The sequence below is a fragment of the Chionomys nivalis genome, chromosome 18 (genome assembly GCF_950005125.1).
Source record: "Chionomys nivalis chromosome 18, mChiNiv1.1, whole genome shotgun sequence".
Lineage (NCBI taxonomy): Eukaryota > Metazoa > Chordata > Mammalia > Rodentia > Cricetidae > Chionomys > Chionomys nivalis.
Window position 1 is genome coordinate 44,433,640 of NC_080103.1, and position 20,547 is coordinate 44,454,186.

A 20,547-nucleotide genomic window follows, 5' to 3' on the forward strand; every position below is an offset into this window, starting at 1 on the left:
GACATGTTAGGCTAGCCTGATCTACGGCCCAAATTCTTAGTGTTAATGACCTGACTTATCTTTTTATACACCTATGCCAAGTGGTCATTAATTTTTAGGTTATCAAGAGCTTGTTTTCTATTTTATCTGTTCATTTTTAGTGATCTTAATGTTTCCCTTGTACCACCAGGATCCTTACTACAGGTTTAATGACCTTCGCTACAGGTGGATTTCCTTAGATAACTGGACCTACAGCACGGACTTTAAAATCCCCTTTAACGTCAGGTGTGTATATGTTTGCATGTTCTATATCATTTATTCCCTCTCTGTAGAGATTATATTGTTACCTGAGATTTTCTTTTATTTCCTTTCCTTGTCTTCTCAGGTTGTGTATCAGAGTTCAAGCAGATTAGACCATTGTGTCACTGAAGTGACTGTGCAGTCATGTTTTGTTTTCTAGGGGAGGACGGTGGCACTGGTTATCAGTGTGTCTTAAGGGATAATTTCTCCAGTGGGTACACTGGAGTCACCTAAACTCTGTCAGGCCTTTATATCCATTTCTTCCTCTCCACCTCCTCAGTAACTAGGAGGATGTATTAAAGGATTTTAAAGGATTTTTTTTTTTTTTTGGTTTTTCGAGACAGGGTTTCTCTGTGGTTTTGGAGCCTGTCCTGGAACTAGCTCTTGTAGACCAGGGTGGTCTCGAACTCACAGAGATCCGCCTGCCTCTGCCTCCCAAGTGCTGGGATTAAAGGCGTGCGCCACCAACGCCCGGTTAATTGATAATATTTTTATGAAGTTTTTCTTTGTGTGTGTGCATATGTTTTTTTTTTTTTTTTTTTTTTTTTGGTTTTTCGAGACAGGGTTTCTCTGTGGTTTTGGAGCCTGTCCTGGAACTAGCTCTTGTAGACCAGGCTGGCCTCGAACTCACAGAGATCCGCCTGCCTCTGCCTCCCAAGTGCTGGGATTAAAGGCGTGCGCCACCACCACCCGGCTGTGTGCATATGTTTAAGGTCAAAGGTAGATACCCTGTGTCTTCATCAATTACTTTTACTTTGCTTTTTGCGACAGGGTCTTTCTCTGAGTCTTGAGCACTCCAGTTTGACTGGACTGGCCAATGAGCTGCAAGAATCCTCCTGTCTCTGCCTCCCTAGTGTGGCAGTTACAGGCGAGTGCTGCTGAGCCCACCTTTTATGTGGGTCTGGGGATTGTACTCAGATTCTTATGTTTTCATGGCCAGAACTTTACCCTACTTGTTGGGAGCGGTGAACCCCCAGATCCTGAATTTCTTGTAAACAACTTGTTTTCCTCTGCTCTGAGACAGCCTGCAGCTGCTCTGAGCACGAGACCCTCAGGAGTTCCTGATGGCAGGAGAGTGGTTTCTGGAGGGTTTGGCTGGGGTGTGGCTAGGAGTTAAGGATCCCTCTAAAAGCAGCCCTGGTACACAATAAAGACGACATTCTTAGGGCAATTCCTGTTTCACGGATGACCCGTGTCTCTGTCTGTGTGTCTTTGTGTGTTTAAATCTCCAGGCCCTTGCCTGAGGCTCACAAATGGTCCTGTAGTGCAGGCTCTGCAATACAGTAGTACCATACTGACTAAGGTATCTCCATGGCCTCCCTCACCTCTGCTATTTGTGTGCATGTGTAGGGGTGATCATTGGATCCAGAGTCTTACGCATTACATTACATCTCTAGCTCTATAGTATTGCTAGTAAGATCAGAGATGCATTATTGTTTTTTGTGCAGTGTTAAACAGCCACTGATACTATGACCTTGACCTTATACTACATCATGGGGCTATGAAGAAAAGTACAACTATTATTTTTGGTAATGTTTTGTTATTTTAAGCAAGTATTTCTAAGCAGAATGTAAGCAAGTATAGAAGCCACCATTATTACTAATTTTTAAAAATTATCTCACATATGTCATTTTTTGTTATTACTTATTCTCTCTTTAAAACTCTAAAGCCACAGGCTGGGGTAGAGAACTTGCCTAGTGTGCATAATGCCCGGAGCTGAAAAATAAGCTAGAATATTATGATCAATATCATGGAACTACTGTGTGTCATGCTTCTATTTCCAGATAATTCTTAAAATATGTCTCACAAGAATCCTGTCTTTCATTACATAGTTAGTTCCAGGTCGCTCTGGGCTCCCTGAGACTCTGTCTGGAAAAAAAAAAAAGACAAAGTTCCATTTTCAGTTTGAATGTCACGCATTCCGTATCCAGCAGCTGACTCGCTTTCCACCCCACACCGGTCTCCTTTACGCAACACGGAGGCCCCTCTCCGCGTTTGTGCCAGGGTTGTGGTTTGGCCTCCTCCTCCTCCTCTCCATTGCCATGATTTCTGCATTAGCATCTTCCCGATGTTTCTCTTCATAGAGCCCCTCCTCATTTTCTGGTTTCCCACTTTGCCTAGGAACTGCATAATCCTGTGTCCTGCGTTTGCCTTTCAGTCTCTGCTTGTGTGAGGAAAGATTGCATTTTCTTTTTTTTTTTTTTTTGGTTTTTCGAGACAGGGTTTCTCTGTGGTTTTGGAGCCTGTCCTGGAACTAGCTCTTGTAGACCAGGCTGGTCTCGAACTCACAGAGATCCGCCTGCCTCTGCCTCCCAAGTGCTGGGATTAAAGGCGTGCGCCACCACCGCCCGGCTAAGATTGCATTTTCTTCTCCACTAGTGATACTCTTTCCTCAGGAATAGGAAATCTGTTTCTTTGTTTCATCAGTAAGGCCCAGCTGCTCTGTGCCTGTGGAAGTTGCTGGTGGCCCTGCTTCGGATCCACTACTTCTCCTTAGCTCCCCAGCAGAGTAATGGCCACAACATCCTCACAGATACAAGGTGGTGGTTAATGTGTTCTCTTGGATCGTGTCAGCAAATGCAATGGCTTTGACGGATATCTTTTGTGTAACCTCAGCACTCTGAAGTAGCTGGGAAAGTCAACTCATTTGGAAATTATAACTGTGCTCTTGATTTTATTACAATGATTTGACACATCATGGGGAAAAAATGAATCGGATTGCTCAAAGAAATTACAGATCTGTCCAACCCAGACTCCTGAAATCTGATGGGAGCCGCCAGTTAAAGGTGTATATTTTCCTGTGAAATATTTACTTTGCTAGTTCTTAACTGGTTACAAAGAGACTTAATTAATGTTTCATACATCATGTTGCTAAAGTCTTTTGTTGTTTCTTAGTGAATGGCAGAAAGTAAGGTTGATTTTCGAAGGAGTCGATACAGTTGCACAAATCCTGTTCAATAATGTCACTCTCGGGAAGACAGACAACATGTTCACTGGATACGTAAGTACATGGTGATTCCAGATGAAAGGGGCAGAGAGTGCCTCTGTGGTCCTGGTGTGAAGAGGGAAGGCTGGTCACATAATTGACCATGGGTCAAGGACGAAACCTTTGAAACACTGAGTAAGTTAGCGTGCTTCTCAGGTGCCTTGTTTGTAGGATGAGAGACACAACAATGTAAACCCGTGGTGGATCTGCAGACCCCAAGGAAGTAAATTATAGCTTCGGCTTCGAGGTCCACGGCAGTGTGGTCTGGCCGTCCAGCATTTAATGGGAAATCACCACTGAAAGACCATTTCAAAAGAATTTTTTCTCTCTCTCTGAAATTGTATCCTTATTTTCCCTCTGTTTCAAGGGGAAAACAAAAATAACATATGACTTAGACACACACACTGTGCATTCCAGAGAGTTGGGTTGTCATAAAGGGTCTAGGAATCCCTGGCAGCTCAAGGCCACGAGCACAAGCCACAGCACATATTTCAGGGCTAAAGATACTTTCGGCTCTGCATATTTCTCTGGGACCATAATTCTGGCAGTAAAGACGGGGGACGCCGAGAAGCCTACGCTCGGACAAGAGAGTAGAATTATCACTAAAGCTGGGCCACTAAATTCTAGAGGGAGGCTTTCTGTTAATGAGGCTAGTTCTAGATTTGGTTATCGCGTGCATCTGCCTTTATCTAAATTTTTACACACAAGACTAGTTCCTCCGCATGGATTTGTGTATTTTCTCCTTTCTCAGAGCTTTGACATCACCGGTGTGGTCAGAGACGTGAACGCCTTACAGCTGCGCTTCCAGTCAGCAGTACAATATGCTGAGCGTCAGAGCAAAGCTCACGCTAACTATTCCGTACCACCAAACTGCCCCCCAAAGGAGCAGAAAGGTGAATGCCATGTCAACTTTATCCGAAAGGTAAATGCTCTTTCAAATGCATGGGTTCTGCGGCTAGTGCGTGAGCGCTTACTTGATTCCTTCCAGGGGCGTCTGGAAAGTTCTCAGTCTCCTAATCCCTCAGTCTGACTTGAAGATTTGAAAAAAATATTTTCTGAGTTTTTGTGGTGAATCTTCATCCTTCTAGGTTTTCTCCCTGAAGCATATTTCAGAATTAAGTTTACGTACACACACACACACACACACACACACACACACACACACAGAGTGGATCACAGAACTTGATATTGTATTCTAGGTTGTCCTAGAACTTACTATGGTGTCGAAAGAGACAATTCACCTACTTCGGCTTCTCACATCTTGGGCTACTGGCATGATCCACCATGGCTGACTGATCAGAGAACTTTATAATGATTGTGTTATCATTTCAGGCAGGGACTCATCTAGCCCCATGCAGGTTCAAGCTTGTTGTGAAGCCAAGGATGACCTCTATCTTCTGATCCTCCCCCTTTTCTCTGCTGCGTGCTGAGTTTACAATTGTGTACAGCCTTGTCTGTTTTTACCAGACACTGAGGAGGAAACCGCTGTGCATTTTAGGCGGAGCCCTGAGCTAGCTCTACCCTCTGAGCTACATTCCCATCTCTATAAATTATTTAACGTTTATATTTATCAAAATTATTACCAGATGTGAAACTTACTAGTGATTCTCATGACTAGCAACCTGTTTGAAAGAAATAAATATTCTGAGACGTTCTTGTATTTTACTGCTAGGATCTTACAAAGTAGAACATAAAGGTATAACCCACAGATGATTTTTTCTTTGCGGTTTAGTCTGTTCTACAGGACTTGGATTTATACTAATGTGTGATTATTATATTAAAATTATATGTAACCTTTAGTTTTTTTCCCCTGGTTTTTGTTTTGTTTTTGATTTTTTGGAGACAGTGTCTTACTATGTAGCCTTAGCTGACCTAGAACTCATTATGTGGTACAGGCTGGCTTTGAACTCACAGAGGTCCTCTTGCCTCTGCTTCCAGAGTTCTGAGAGACATTTAATTTTTAAGAAGAAAACGTTAATCTTATCTTCTTCATCAACTGTTTGACCCTTATACTTCTTTTTTTTTTTTTTTTTTTTGGTTTTTCGAGACAGGGTTTCTCTGTGGCTTTGGAGCCTGTCCTGGAATTAGCTCTGTAGACCAGGCTGGTCTCGAACTCACAGAGATCCGCCTGCCTTTGCCTCCCAAGTGCTGGGATTAAAGGCGTGCGCCACTACCGCCCGGCTCGACCCTTATACTTCTTCTGTCAACATAAAGCATCTCTCGTCTCTACTTCCTCCTCTGTCCAGCACAGACGGTGACCTCCATCTTTCCAGTTCCCCTTTACCATCTTGTCAGTTTTCATCACTGCAGTCACAGATTGAGATGAACAGGTTTCGGGGAGCATTTCTTTTGGTTCTCAGTTCTGGAGATGGCAGTCTGCGCTCTCTGGCTCTACACCTGTGGAGAGGCAGAACACCGTGGTAGAAGGGAGTGTGGAACGAAGCTGCTTCCTTCATGTGTCTGGCAGAGGAGGGTGAGGGAGTGACCGAGGTAGCTGCCCTCCAGAGCACGCATCAGTGGTCTCTTCACTCCAATGAGTTTCTACATTTTAGTTCCTGTCATTTTCCAGTACAGCCTGTCTTTTTTGAATCTGGGTCCAGTTGTTTCTTGCATAGCACGCTGCCCTAGTTGCCTATCTGGCCTTCCCCCAACTTCATCTGCCTTCCTTTAATTAATTCTACACAGAGCAGCTGGCTGGCAAGGCCTTTCAGACAAAGTGACCACAGCAATCCTTGACTTAAAACAGAAACAAGGAGCTCTGAGTTCCTACGTCCTGGGGTAGAGCCTGACGAGACTAGCTATATTTTTAAGTCGTTTATCATTTTATCTTTCAACAGCTCTGCACCAGCAGTCAACTAATGTCCAGAGAGCTCTGAGCTCTGTCTTCACCCCACCTCCTCCTGCTGGGACTGCGTCGTGTTCAGCCAATTAGGGATCTCATTCCCGGGGAAGATGAATTCTCCCTCTCAAGTCAGCTGTCACTCATAACCCGAGGGGCAGGACCCTGTGAAAACCACCCCTTTCACATCTATAGGTCTTTTCATGGTAACGGGATTTGTTTAGGCAGCCATATTGTCATTGCCGAGGTTTCTAGGGCCTGGTCCCTGTAGACTTGAGGATGAACTGGACCCTCCAATCTTTCTTCCCCCCTTCCTCAGTTGTCCCTGAGTCTCAGGGGCAGGGTCTGTGCTGTAGATGTGTTCGTGTGACTGGGAACCGTAGGGAGCACTAGTCAGCTGGTCTCTGTGTCTGACTAGTGTGGTTGTCTGGGATGGTCTCGTCTGTTGCAAAGAGAAGCTTCTTATATGAGGGATGGGAGCCACATTGTTACCTGGGATTTTTCTTTATTTTTTTATTTTTTTTTTCTGTAGTAGAAGCATATTTATCTTTCTCTGACATAAATACAGAGTGAAGAATTCTCCGCATACAGACACCCTCATCCCTCAAGCTCAGGGACCTATTTAAGGCTCACTTTCAAAGCTGAGCTCTTAGTGTCAAAGATTTTATTATTTTCAGAAGTTTTTTTCTCTTAACAAAAGTTTCTGCTTGTCAAGAATATGTATGTATATCTATCTATCTATCTATCTGAAATATATATATATATATATATGATTTTTTAAGTTTAGTTTTTAGATTTCACTATGGCAGTTCATACCAGCGTGGCTTTCTGCTTTATTCTCAGTTGTTCCCCTCCCCCACCCCCTGCTCTCCCTGTACACCCTGCCTATGCCTGGTGTCCCTCTGCCCCCAGGCGGTCTCTTTCCCTAATTCCTTTCTTATCACTTGAATGCCATTATCCTCTCTTTGCCCGCTCCCTCAAGAAGTTATCTTAACAGAATCATCTCCGGCTATTTGAATCTGAACCTTTGTAAGGTCATAATTGGGATTTTTTAGTGTCCTGGGTAGATAAGATTAGATCTCTCCTACACGTAGCCACCTAGTCAGGGTCTGACGTCTGAATTGCCTTTGTGCCCGGTATTCTCAAACAAGGACCGCTGAGTTCGGACTTAATGAGGTAGGGGCTAAGGCTAGTTTTGTTCTGAGTTTTGTTTTTTAGTTGTGTTCCTTAAAGGTGTTAATATTTATCTTTTAATGAGACCTCTCACTTCTTACACACATTGTTTTGTCTAATGCGGTGGTGAGGTCCAGCAGTGTGCTGGAGAACTTCAGAGAGTAATAGCATTTGGTTGGGGGTGGGGTGGCTTGTGGTCCCGGCACTCTCAGGCCCATCCAGGAGGAGCACAGGAATAGGGCAAACCCCGGGCTCCATAGTGACAGCTGAAAAGCAAAAAGCAAAATAAAATAATGTTGTTCTGATATGATATGCTTTTGAAGAATGAATGTAAAATAGTTTATAACTAGATTTTGTGATTTTCATAAGTCTACTCTGGCACTTAGGTTGATATTTTGGTTATTATAATAATAATCAGTATAGCAAATAATAATAATGTATAGCAAACTAAACCAGCATTTCTCAGCCTAAACTACACTTGTTCTATCAGTTGGGAACCTTGGCCGGACACCTGAGCTCAGAGGCTTTTAATCAAGCCATCACCCTGCGTCCGACTGGGGCCGATGAGTTCTGAGCTTACCCTGGCTGTCAAGAGGTTTCAGATCTTGTTCCCAGATCTCTCATGTGGTCTCCCACAGTGCTGCTTCAGGACATAGCAGCTGGCTTCCCTCTTGGCCCAAAGAGAGCATGGGACTGGGTCCAAAACAGAAGGGCCAGTCTTCTCTAATCTAATTTTGGAAATGACATCACCTCTGCTATTTTCTGTTCACGGGAAGTGGTTCTCTTTATCTGGCACATGAGCAAGAGAGGGGTGCACTGGAGGGCACGAGCACCAGAAAAGAGACTTGTGAGCTTGTGTGCTCATACTCATGTACACACACACACACACATCACACTACACAAACAGTCAGGGGATGAACTGTGTGCCCCAAACCTACTAAATATTGAAGTTGTAACACCCCTTCTACTCAAGTATTTCAGAATGTAACTGTATTTGGAGTCATCATTATTAAGGTGAATACATTAAACGAGGTGTTTGGAGTAAGGAGATTTGGGCAGCCAAAGGAGATGGGAGGGGTGGAAGGAGAAAAAGCCCAGAAGAGCCCCTGTCTAGCCCCGGTGTTTTGCTATGGTGTCCTTAGTAAACTTATATATGAATGTGTATATAATATTTTAAAGACAGAATCTTTTTTTTTTTTTTTTGGTTTTTCGAGACAGGGTTTCTCTGTGGTTTTGGTGCCTGTCCTGGAACTAGCTCTTGTAGACCAGGCTGGTCTTGAACTCACAGAGAATCTTTCCTTTCTTACTACGTCTTTGTTTAGCATGCGCCGTGACATTTCCATACACGCCATACACGCGTGTCTTACAGTCAGTTCTTACTGACCACTTCTCTGGAAAAGAGTTTTCCAGTTTTAATTTTTTTTTAAAAGATTTATTTATTTATTGTGTACACAGTGTTCAGCTGTTCAACCTCCTTGTACGCCTGCAGGCCAGAAGAGGGCACCAGATCTCATTACAGATGGTTGTGAACCACCATGTGGTTGCTGGGAATTGAACTCAGGACCTTCGGAAGATCAGCCAGTGCTCTTAACCTCTGAGCCATCTCTCCAGCCCCAGTTTTAATTTTTTAAGTAACCAGAACGTACCTCTCTTTTTCTTCCCTTGAAATTAATTACAGGAGCAGTGCTCCTTCAGTTGGGACTGGGGACCTGCCTTTCCCTCTCAGGGAATCTGGAAAGACGTTAGAATTGAAGCCTACAACATCAGTCATCTGGATTACCTCACGTTTTTGCCAATCTATGGTAAGCCAAGAATTGTGATTTCCTCATTTTATTTCTTTAGTCTTCTCCTTATTACACAAATTGTGTTTACAATTTGGAATATGGGTATATTTTTCAGGGACATCGTAAAATAATGCAGCATGTCCAATGTGTATTTATTTGTGTCTAAGTGTCTTTTATGTGAGTACGTCTATGGTATGAGAATATGTATTGTGCATGCAGAGGTTCCCCCCCCCCCACTAACTCACTTGAGATGGGAGGGTCTTTCCATGAAACCAGAGCTGTGCAATAGCCAGCAAGCTCCGGTCATCCTCCTGTCTCCAACCTGCTCCCGCAGCACTGGGGTTACAGTCTGTATGTTGATGCTAGGACCTGAACTCGTGTTTACACAGCAATGCTCTTACCCACCAGGCATCTCTGCAGCCTGCATTTGGACCTACTGAGCTGAGCAGGGCTGTTGGTCTCTGTCTTGTGCTCCACTCCTGCGCTGCCCACACGAAGGCGCTGCCTCAGTCCCCTCCTTCTTTCTAGATGACCTGTCTATGAGGTGGAGGAGGGGGCTGTCCTCTCAGCTCGTCCATGGCCTGTGATGGACCCTATGTGTAAAGAGTGTACAACTGCTCTTTACCACAACTTCGTCTGGAAATCGTCATGTAAAAACACGGCAAACCTGTGTCAGTCCTGCTGAGCGTCTGGTTGGCACGCAGCCATTCACAGTATCTATCTGTTCCTTTGGATTTTCTTTCTTGTTCTTTTCTGAATTACTTTCCCCCTAAAATGCCATCGCACTCCTCTAAAATAGTACCATCTATTTTAGGCTGCAGGAGCAGTCTTCTGCATGCCGGCTCTCTTCTCGCGAGCCGACTGGTCACTCAGGTACACTACAGTCTCGCTGGTTTGTCCTTATTTTGCCTTTGGGGTTTTGCTTTCAGTTCAGTTCAGTTCAGTTTCAGTTTGAGATTTCTTCTCAATAAGCCAAGGAGCTCTGCCGGTTGGTGAAGCAGGGGGCAGGGTCGTGCTAATTAGCCATGAGCCTGCCCTTCTGGCCAGCGCAGTTGGCAGCTTCCTGGAAAACAGCAGCTTGATCTGTATTGTATGTCTAGTGTGAGTCTGGGAAAATGTGTTGTGCCTGAGCTTACGCGCTCCAAGATGTGAGGACCCTGGAGTGGTGTCGGAGTTTACACATTCCGTGATTCAGAGACTGCAGAGTGGCATCATCATGTCGTCTTTAAATGCACAGGACTGCTTTTCCCTCTAGCCTCTCATTTTCTAGTAAAGGCTCAGGAGGGCAGCGTGGGAGGGTGGCAGGGAGACTCAGCAGGAGAAAGTCAATCAAGGCAGTTGCCTTTGCACAGCTTTTCTGCCAATGAGATAAAACACCCCCCTTAACACAAGCATGAATCACTCACTGATTGCCGACCAGCTCCTGCCTCCCAGCTTCTGTTTCCTTCTTTGTCGTTAAGCCATGGATGCTATTTGGCCTCCTCCCTCTCTCATTGAAGCTCAGAGTTGGAGGTCAGTAGACAGCGCTGGGTGTCAGTCATTGCCTTCCATTCTCTTTCAGACAGTCTCTTGTCTGCTGCCATGTATGTCAGGGTATCTTGCCGCCAGCTGCTGAGGAGTCTCCTATCTCCATGGCCAGTCTCACTAGGGGTTACAGATGTATGTTAGAGCACCCGGCTTTCCCAGAATCTTAGGAATTCAAACTCAGGTCCTCACACCCGGGTGGCAAGAACTTTGCCCATTAAATCATCATTGCAGTCCCACCTGCCCCATCTGCCCCATCTGCCCCATCTGCACCATCACTCACCGCGGAGACCATGCTGGTCTTGAACTCACTCTGTAGACCAAGTTGGCTTCAAACTCACAGATCTGCCTGCCTCCGCCTCTTGAGTGCTGGGATTAAAGGCCCAAACCTCCATGCTTGTCTTTTTTGTTTTAACATTTTAAAAGTTGTGTATATATGTGTATCTGCATGAGGTTATGTGCATCATGTGTGTGCAGGTGCCCCTGAAAGCCAGAGGGTGTCCAGTCTCCTAGAACTGGAATTGTAGGGGTTATGATTCATCTGATCTGAGTGCTGGGATCCAAACTTAGTCCTCGGGAAGAGCAGTCAGTACTCTTAATTACTGAGTTGTTTCACCAGCCTGTTTGTAATTCTTTTGCTGGTTTTTTTTTTTTTTTTTTTGAGACAGGGTTTCTTGTAGCTTTGGAGCCTGTCCTGGAACTTGCTGTGTAGACCAGGCTGGCCTCAAAGTTAAAGAGATCCCACTCTCTCTGCCTCCTAAACGGTGAAATGAAAGGTGTGCGCTATCATTACCTTTAATCCTAGCACTTGGGAGGCAAAGCCCAGAAGAGGCTTAAGGAATTTACCGGTGGAGAATTCTTATCTTCTATGCTGGGCCAGACTTCACACATCCTAGGCAAATGCTCTCCCTCTTAGTTGCACCCTCAGTTTTCTTTAGAGATTTTTCAGTTAAAGGTGTTGCCCGTGCACTAGAGAAGCCTTAATGCCTTTTTGACCCTTTGAATGGGGGTATGTCTGCTTGGTGTTACTATGGATTCCTATGCAGGCCAGACACAAGGTTGGTTGGTCCTCCCTCCTTCCCTCTCTCTCTCACTCCATCTCTTCCTCTCTCCCTCCTTCCCTTTCTCTTGTTCTTTCTCTTCTTTTTTCTTCCCTTCTTTCTTTGAAGAACCCGTGTGAATGCATGAACTGGCCCTGGTAAAACCCTGAAGTGACTCATGGTTTAGAACCACAATTCTTGCCTCCTCTGGACTGCCTTCCTGGCTGAGGTCACAGGACCAAAAGCAGCTGCCATCCCTTCTGCACAGGCATAGAGTGTAAGTGAGGATGGAGGCCGCAGCCCAAGGAGAGCCTCATAGACACAGTAGGCCAGCCTTGCCTACCTAGAGTGTGAAAATGGGACAGAAGACCCCAGGCTTAGTAGGGCTGGGAGGGACAGTGCTGTGCTGGATTCTGGGGTGCCTGCTGCTCTTGCCTTCTGTTCTTGCCTTCAAAGTTATCTTGCCTGCAAGAGAGCTGAGGATTGAAGGTTTGTTTAGGAGCTGGTGACTTGTAGATTCCTGAAGAGATGTGCTAGGAAGTTGTATTCTAGATACAGGTCCCACTATGACGACTAGACAGGGTTCCACGGTACTCTGATTATATCCTAAAACTTACTGGCTGTTTAAGATTTTGTGAACTCCAGTTGCTTAATTTTCCCTTGCTACCACAAGTCGGCACAGAATGCACAGTTCCGGTTGTTTAGAACAAAAGATTCCACTCCGTTTCCTCTTAGCTTCCTCTGTGGCAGCTTCGGGGATCACTCACCGACAGCCGCTGCTCCTACCTATTTTTGGCGAATCCTGGGGCGTGCAGGAACGATGCTTAGCTTGTGTTCTTTTCTTCCTTGGTGCTGTAGATAACACTTCTCGGGAGTGGAATGTTGAAATAGAGGCTTCTTTTGACGTTGTCAGCTCAAAGCCAGTTGGTGGTCAGGTGACTGTAGCCATCCCTAAACTGCAAACACGGCAGACATTTGACATTGAACTTCAGCAGAGGCAAAGAACGGTTAAACTCCTTGTGAAAATTAGCAAGGTGAGCAACGTCACTTCCGGGGAAATGCTGGGTGACTGCACTGGCTGTTTAAGGACAGAAATGGGGGAGGGCGAGGGGAGTGGGTACCTACTTTCTCCTTTTATTTTCTAACCATTTTCTTACTACTTTTTCATTTTTAGAGGTTTCATTTATTTAGACATTTTTTTTTTTTTGAGACAAGATTGTACACTATGGCACAAAGTGGAACTCACTAAGCAGCCCAGGCTGACTTCTTTTTTGTTTGTTTTGCTTGACATAGGGTCTTGCATCGTAGCTTGGGCTGACTTAAAACCCAACCTGTAGCCTAGGCTGCTCTCCAGCTTGCAGTTCCTCTCTGGCCTCTGCTCTCTTAAGTGATGAGATTCCAGGTTTACAGGCGTACATCCCCACGCATGGCATTTTTTTGCCTTGATTTTTAACTTCTCATATAATTTGTATGCTAGCTAATGAATGATTTCTCACATATAAGACTCATATAATGGAAAATATGTGATTTATTCGCTAATTTTTCTTTTAAGAAGTCAGTTACATCTTTAATTTTTTTCTGTGTCATTTGCAATATCCTATCCCATAACAGATTCTACACTTCCGCTTTCAGTGTGTTGGTTCCTTCCTGTTCATTTTCAGTGACTTTAAATATTGGCATTCTTTCCACCTGTAAAACTCTAAACCTGGACTCAAGATTTGTTCGTGGTTAGATGGGATAAGTTTTAGTTTTAATCTTTTTTCTATTAATCTGGTTGATGGTTATGAACAGGCAAAGACAGAGCAGAGTGACAACAACTTGGAGGAAAGTAAGACTCCCTAAGAGTTCCAGTCCCTAGAAGAGCATAGAAGAGTCGACTTCCTAGTTCAAGTCTTAGTGTTGAGATTGTAGAATAAACACGCTTTGGAATGATAGAGCAGGGAACAGCTCCTTCTCGAACACCATGGTGCTCTGGTATGCTAATCTGCGCTATACTCCCAGCGTGTTGAGTGTTTAGATATTCTCAGTGGAGAAGCTGGGATTACAGCTCAGTCCTTCCCTAGTGTGCATGAAGTCCTGAGTTCCATCCCCAGCACCAGAGAGACTGTAGTCCTAGGGTTTTAGAGGTGGAGGCAGGGGGATCAGAAGTTCATGGTCATCCTCTCCTCTGTTACCAACTTTGGGCTAGATACCCTGACTCAAGATGAGCAAATGAATAGATATGTAAAATTTTAAAATAGTTATTCTGTGGCTGGGCTTTGGCAGAGAGTAGGCATGGACACGTATGCTGCTTTAGGACACTCATATTAGAGATTCGTATAACCTGAGGAGTTATACTGTTTTTCTAAACTATGCCTCATTACATAGAACGACTTATCTCTTAAAAGGACATTGCTGTGGAACTCTGGTGGCCTCGTGGACATGGAAATCAGACTGGATACAACATGACAGTTCTCTTTGTGCTGGATGGAGGCTTAAATATTGAAAGATCGGTCAAGGTAAGTAAATGCACTATTTCGTGAAAAGGAGGCTATTTCTTGTTTGAAATAGCAATTCTGAGATTTGAAAGAAAAGAAGAAATTAGCAGAATTTACAGTTCTACCATACAGAGTGATGGCATTCAAAGTTCCTGGGTTTATGTTCCTAGGTGGATCAGATTTCTATTTTGGCCATTGCTTCCCGTGTTTTACACTCTTTCCTTGTTTCCTTTCTTTCTCGGTGCTGGGATCTGAGCCAGGAACTCAGGCAAAGTCTCCCCTGGTATGCCACATCCCCGGTCTTCTCTAGTGTGCCCTTGCGTTATATCTAAGAAGCATATATGTGTAATTGTAAAGTGTGCATACTGTTAGCAGGCTCCTAGGATAAGAGAGAACCCAGCCTAACCCATTCTCTTCTTAGTTTTAATCCGCAGAGCAACAACAAAACTAAGTTATACTCACTGCTTTAGCTATTGGTCTTCTTTATTTTCCAAATTCCCATGCTTCTACCGATGCTAGCTTTCCCCTCCTGCCACTTTCGGATAATAGCACCTAGAAGTGTGAAGAACTTTCTCACTGACTAGTTGTGTGGTTTGCTCAACCCTATGAGCACCATTTCCTTATGTTAAAATGGGGCAATTGGAATGGCGTAACTTGGGTCTAGTATGTGAACAGCAGGGAAAGTAATTCTTACCTAGAGTTTTCCTTTCCCTGACACGGAGCTTTGGTGTCTACAGACGATGGAGGTTGCCCTGCGGTGCCATCTCTCACAATGCACATCACCTCTCCTTGGGTTCAGATGGCATCCTGAATAGAGGATGTACCCTTATGTTGTTCATTTGAATTTTTCTTTGAAGTGTTCTACGTATCTCTGAGAGAGTAGGATTGTGAGTGTGTGCACACATGCATAACATGTTTGAGGGCGAGTCTTGGGCTTTTTTTCTCACTCTCTTAGCCGGGGATGTGTGTTCTTCCACACAGTGATTTATTGTGCATTATCATCATAAAAATGTGGAAAATAACGAGTCAGTCAAGCTGACTGCAGAGAAAAAAGATTCACTTCTATATTTGGTACATCGTTCCTTTTCCTTTAGACTCCAATTGGCTGTACCATTGTTGACTCTGCCTAAAGATGTCAACCTTTGAGCCTTGAAGGGAAGGAAGATGTGTGGCCCTTCCGTGCCTTCCTGCACGGGTGTGTGCTGTCTCTTCCTGTGGCTTCAGTAGTAATTGTGATTGTCGATGCTCATTTCTTCAGTTACCTCATGGCATCCTCTTGTGCTCTGGATGTCATGTTCCTGATAAAACTGGGGTAATGCATGGTGTTCATTTCTTTCTGAACCTTTAACAAGGCTAATAATGTGGTTGGGAGGTGACTTCATTAAACAAGCCCTTGTAATAATGGTCGGTGAGTACTCTGGAGAAATAGAGAACTTTGGAGGCAAGCCAGGCATGTGGTATATGCCTTTAATTTTAGCATGTGAGAGACTGAGGTAAGGCATCCGGGTTTGAGGCAGCCTGGGCTATCTAGTAAGACCCCCGTCTCTAAGGAAAACATAGAAACAAAACAAAATAAGGACTTTGAACTGGATTAAAAATATAGATGTGTAAATTGGCAGAATACAGGTAATTGTAGCCATGGCAGGGGATGAACCAGTCAGGGAGGACACAAAGAGGACCGGACCCTGAGGAACAATAATAAAGATGTGGCAAGAGAACAGTCTGCGGGGAAGTCTTAGAAAGGTCAGAGGCAGAGAGTCAACTGATTTGAGTAGAGAGGTGCAGAGCTGGAGAAAGAATATTCTAGGAGCAGACAGCATCAGCCATTGCAAAGGTGCCCATGATAGAAAGATGCTGAGAAGGGTCCTGTGGGTTTGACAGTGAGCAGGCTACTGGCTGCTGTGACCAGAACGGAAACCAAACGACTGCAGTCAAGACAGCGACTGTGGCAACCGCTAATCCCGACGTGCCTCACTTCACTGCTTTGAGATGGCAGTCAGCTGTGGGTCAGGAGACTGTCCACACGTATTGTTATTGTATGGAGGCCGCTTGTTCTTCCCGGCGGCTGTGTCGGAGCAAATCAGTGGGGGTACTGATGTGTTAGGAGCCAGAGTTTTCGTGACGGTTGGCGTACACGCTGTGTGAGTTACTTCTGCAGTGCTGTGGCCAGCGCACCTGAGAGAAGGAACGGTTTACTTCAGCTCATGCCTGGGGGTCAGAGGTCAGTGTGCTGGAGCTGCTTCTCTTCTTCCACCACGTGGGTCCTGGGAACCCAAACTTGGTCATCAGCTATGTGCAGTAGGAGCCTTTATCCGCTAAGCCATCTCACTGACCCAATAAATATTTCTAAGTGATGACCATTGCTTTTCTGGATAGAAGGTCACTTAGCTGCCATTTCTCCTTGACATTGCTTAGCTCACAGTGCGCTCCATGGACGGGAACTGATTCTGCTGAAAGCAGCAGGAGGTCCTTTATATTGTCCCTGGTGTCAAGATTGTTCCGTTAAATTATTGTCAGAAGGTGCTAGAACAAAGTAAGCAGTCAAGTAGAACTTGTATCTCATACTCCAAAGGCAGATGGAGAAGATTGCTGGTAGCTGTTCTAATTAGAAAAACCGTGGGGATTTCCCCAGTATTTTAAATTTAAAATACACGTCACTCTTTTCTTTGATTTTAAATTCCCGTTTCTAGTGTTGCAACTTCCTAGGGCAGAAAGGGAACACGATACCCATGGAGTTTTTTCTAAGTGCTACCCAGAGCCCTCTGAAGGCTTCACTAGCTCCAAGCCAGACAGGGTGAAATTCGGAATCATCAAGGCGTGCTTTCATGCAGAGAGTTCCCTGAGGCTGTGCAGCGTTAATTTCCCCAGTGTTGTCAGAGCAAATCTGAAGGGAGTGAGAATTCCTCCTTGCACAGGAGCAGGCGCAGCAAGTCCCAACCAAGCATTTCTAGAGCCAGGCTCCCCTACAGACTGTGGAAGACCCTTCCCTGCCCCTTCCCCTCACCGCCAACAATCCTCCCCTTCCATGCTTTGGAGATGCCAGACTCCCGGGTCTATCTCTTTCCCCGGATAGCCCTTTCACTTCCCTTCCCACCCCCACTCTCCCTTTCTTTCTAACTGTATTTTTGAGACAAAGTCTCACTAGGTTTGGTTCAAAACTTGCATTGTTTTCCCGTCTTTGCCTCCCAAGTGCTGGGGTCACAGGCATGAGTCTCTATGCCCATCTTCTTAGACAGATATTATCCATTTGGCTAGAGATTGGCGTGACGTCATTCAAGTTCAATGACTGATATCTTTAAAGCATTATTTCAAAATAATATTTTTATATTATTGTTAATAATAATAATAATCATTATTGGTTTCTTGAGACAGGGTTTCTCAGTGTAACAGACCTAGCTGCCCTGGAACTAGCTCTTGTAGACCAGGCTGGCGTCAAACTCACAAAGATTTGCCTGCCTCTGCCTCCTAAGTGCTGGGCATGCACCACTACCACTCGGCTTAAGGTCACATTTTGTGGTTTGGGGTAGACCTGCATTTTGGAGACATAATGTTTAAGCCAGTCCACCTCCCTTCATCCTTCTCCCTGTCAAAAGCTTAGTTGAAGAATTACAGAATGACCACTGTCAGTGGCCTCCTCAGGGGGCCATGAGAGCTGTTCACCCAAGTATGTGAAGTAAATGGAGGCTGTCAAATGTTAGTTATCACTGTATTTTGGGAGTTCTAGAAAATGCCAGTGATAACATACTGTTTCTCCCACATTGGTCTAAGTTTTTCACACGTGGGTGTTCACTGTTAAATTCTGATAATATATATGGAGAATTGGATCTGGCACTTTCTTCTTATTGATCCTTTAGTAAATACTATGATATACGTGGAAGTTTCTTTGGAGAAATTCTGTTATATGGTATCCCTGGTCTTGTGTATAATCCTTTTCATATAATTTTAAAAATGAGATTTATTTGTTTATTTCATTTGTGAGCGTTTGGCCTACATTTATGTCTGTGCTGGGGAAGGTCAGACGAGGGCATCAGATATCCTGAATCTGGAGTCATGGATGGTTGTGAGCCGCCGTTAGGAGTCTGACCTGGGTCCTCTACAAAAGCAGCGAGTGCTAACAGCTGAGCCATTTCTCCAGCCCCATAGAGGTTTTTTAAAAGCAAGTTCATCTGCTTGAGCTCGCTTTGAACACAATTTGTGTCTCCAGTTGTTGCCTTCTTGACATATTCTTTTTTTAAAAAATATTTATTTATTTATTGTGTATACAATATTCAATATTCCGTCTATATATACGCCTGAAGACCAGAAGAGGCCACCAGATCTCACTACAGATGGTTGTGAGCCACCATGTGGTTGCTGGGAATTGAACTCAGGACCTTTGGAAGAGCAGGCAATGCTCTTAACCGCTGAGCCACCTCTCCAGCCCCTTCTTGACATATTCTTGCATTTAAGAATAGTCAGGGATACGTGAAGGGACTAGGGAGATGGCTTAGGTGGTAAAGGGTTTGCATGAGGACCCGAGTTTGTCTTATTATTTATGTGTTTGTTTATATGTTACACAGAGATGGGTTTCTCTGTGTAACAGCTTTGGCTGTCTTGGCATTCACTCTGTCGACCAGACTGGCCACGAACTCAGAGATCCGCCTGCCTCTGTCTCCCGAGTGCTGGGATTAAAGGCGTAGGCCACCACTGCCAGGGGAGGACCTGAGTTTGAATGCCAATACCACATAAAAGCTGGGTGTATTGATGCACGCCTGTGATCCTAATGATGGGGAGGTGAAGACAGGATATAGTCAAGCACCTACATCCATGTTTAATTCTCTGCCGTTGTACAAGATAAAAATGCTAGCATACAGACAATCACTGTTGAGATCATGCAGAAGTCAAAGAAACCAATCCCAAACTGACCTCTGCTGCCTAAAGCTCATTCTATGAACCTCGTACAACTTGTTCTTTCGGGAGGATTTTTTCAAATATGACGTTTTCAAAACTTCAGAAATGCTTAGTTCTTTTTAACTTTGCCTCATTGATAGAAAAGGCTCTATAAGATCTAGATGTTTACTGTGAAAATGTATACTGTGAACCTGGGGCAGAAGAGGTACACAGCCCAAGACTTATCTGACCTTTGACATAAAAGTATTATGATTAAAAAAGAAAAAGTAGACATTGCAATTCAGCTCAGATTTTGCACTGGTCTGCATGAATTATTCTCTTTGGGATTATCCTTTTCCCGTTGCTGTTTCAGGTGAGGACCATCAGACACGGTTTATTTTTGATTATAGCCAGACGCTGTCTTAAACACCATACAGGGAAACATCGAGGTTTAAGCCGCTTCTTTGAAAATAAGTGCCCAGGAAAATTGGTGGAAACAACTTACTCTGTAACGACAAAGTGTGAGGAAATAGATGCTGTGGGGACGAGCATGCCAAGGAATAACAAATGGTGCCCCTTTGCCCTGGAAGCTCCAGAGAGGACGCAGACGGCCTGGCTGCTTCACCAGGAGCTAGACGCCTGCTCAGAATCAGCGAGCCAGAAAACATTTGCTGCCACTCAGCACTCCTCTGATTTTCTAGAAGAAACACTTGAGACGAATTTATTTACTTTAATTTTAGAGTATTTGGAATAGATCAAAAGGAAACAAAAGGCTGGAATCTTTGCCAAACTTACCAATGTTTAATCCTTTCCAGAGTATGTACATCTCTTTGACTTCTCTCGAAAGAACATCTCTAAGTTAAGGAGTTTTTCTGTTGACTGACAAGGTAGATTGGCAAACTTGGTATATTCTTTACATATAGGCAAGGATCAATACTGTGGTTTGAATCTCAAACATCCTCTAGGCTTGCTGTGTCTAGCTCAGTTGTTCCATTACCAGTAAAGACTTGGGAGTCAGATATTGGGGTGAAAACCTGATAGATCAAAGAACTGGTGGAGATGTGACCTCCTCTCCACATCTCCCAGATCAAAGAGAACTTGCAATCTCCAAGTCCCTCCCCTCTCCTTCCTGTGCCTGCTCTCTACCCATAGTCCTGACTTCTCTATGGCTAATTCAGGTCAGCTAGATCCTGACTCCGCCCCCGATTCAAGGTTAACTTTTTTCAGGCAGTCTCCGGGTGTCATAGTCCACACCCGATCCAACATCCCGCATCACAGGCTCACTCATGTTTTGAACGCTTGTTCTCCAGCTGGTAATGTTCTTTTAGGAGTCTGTGGACTCTGGGAGGTAGGGCCTATCTGGTGGAAGTCAGTAGGAACAGGCCTTTGAAGGTTAGAACTTTCCTGTCAGGATTTTTCCGCCACAATGAACTGGAATTCCCTTAAAAGAAAATTAACTGGGAAGGAGGGGTTCACGAAGCCTCCCTGAGGACCTAGAGGCAAATGGTCTTGGAGGTGGGAGAGACATTTTCGTTGATGGTGTAGCCATCAACTGGCAAGTTGTCCATGCTCCTGT

At 44.5% G+C, this 20,547-nt stretch overlaps 1 protein-coding gene across 4 annotated transcripts in view; it reads left to right on the forward strand.

The window, feature by feature from the left end:
• Window positions 1-20,547, forward strand: part of Manba (mannosidase beta) — a 110,873-nt gene that overhangs the window by 14,527 nt on the left and 75,799 nt on the right. For all 4 annotated transcript variants that reach the window (XR_009058555.1, XR_009058557.1, XM_057793145.1 and 1 more), the window contains exons 2-7: window positions 170-264; window positions 3,175-3,280; window positions 4,017-4,187; window positions 8,956-9,079; window positions 12,484-12,659; window positions 14,013-14,123. Coding sequence is in view for 2 of the 4 variants with exons in the window: in XM_057793145.1 (XP_057649128.1) it covers window positions 170-264; window positions 3,175-3,280; window positions 4,017-4,187; window positions 8,956-9,079; window positions 12,484-12,659; window positions 14,013-14,123 (783 nt within the window). In the remaining 2 variants the exon portion in view is untranslated. The remainder of the gene's footprint in view (window positions 1-169; window positions 265-3,174; window positions 3,281-4,016; window positions 4,188-8,955; window positions 9,080-12,483; window positions 12,660-14,012; window positions 14,124-20,547) is intronic.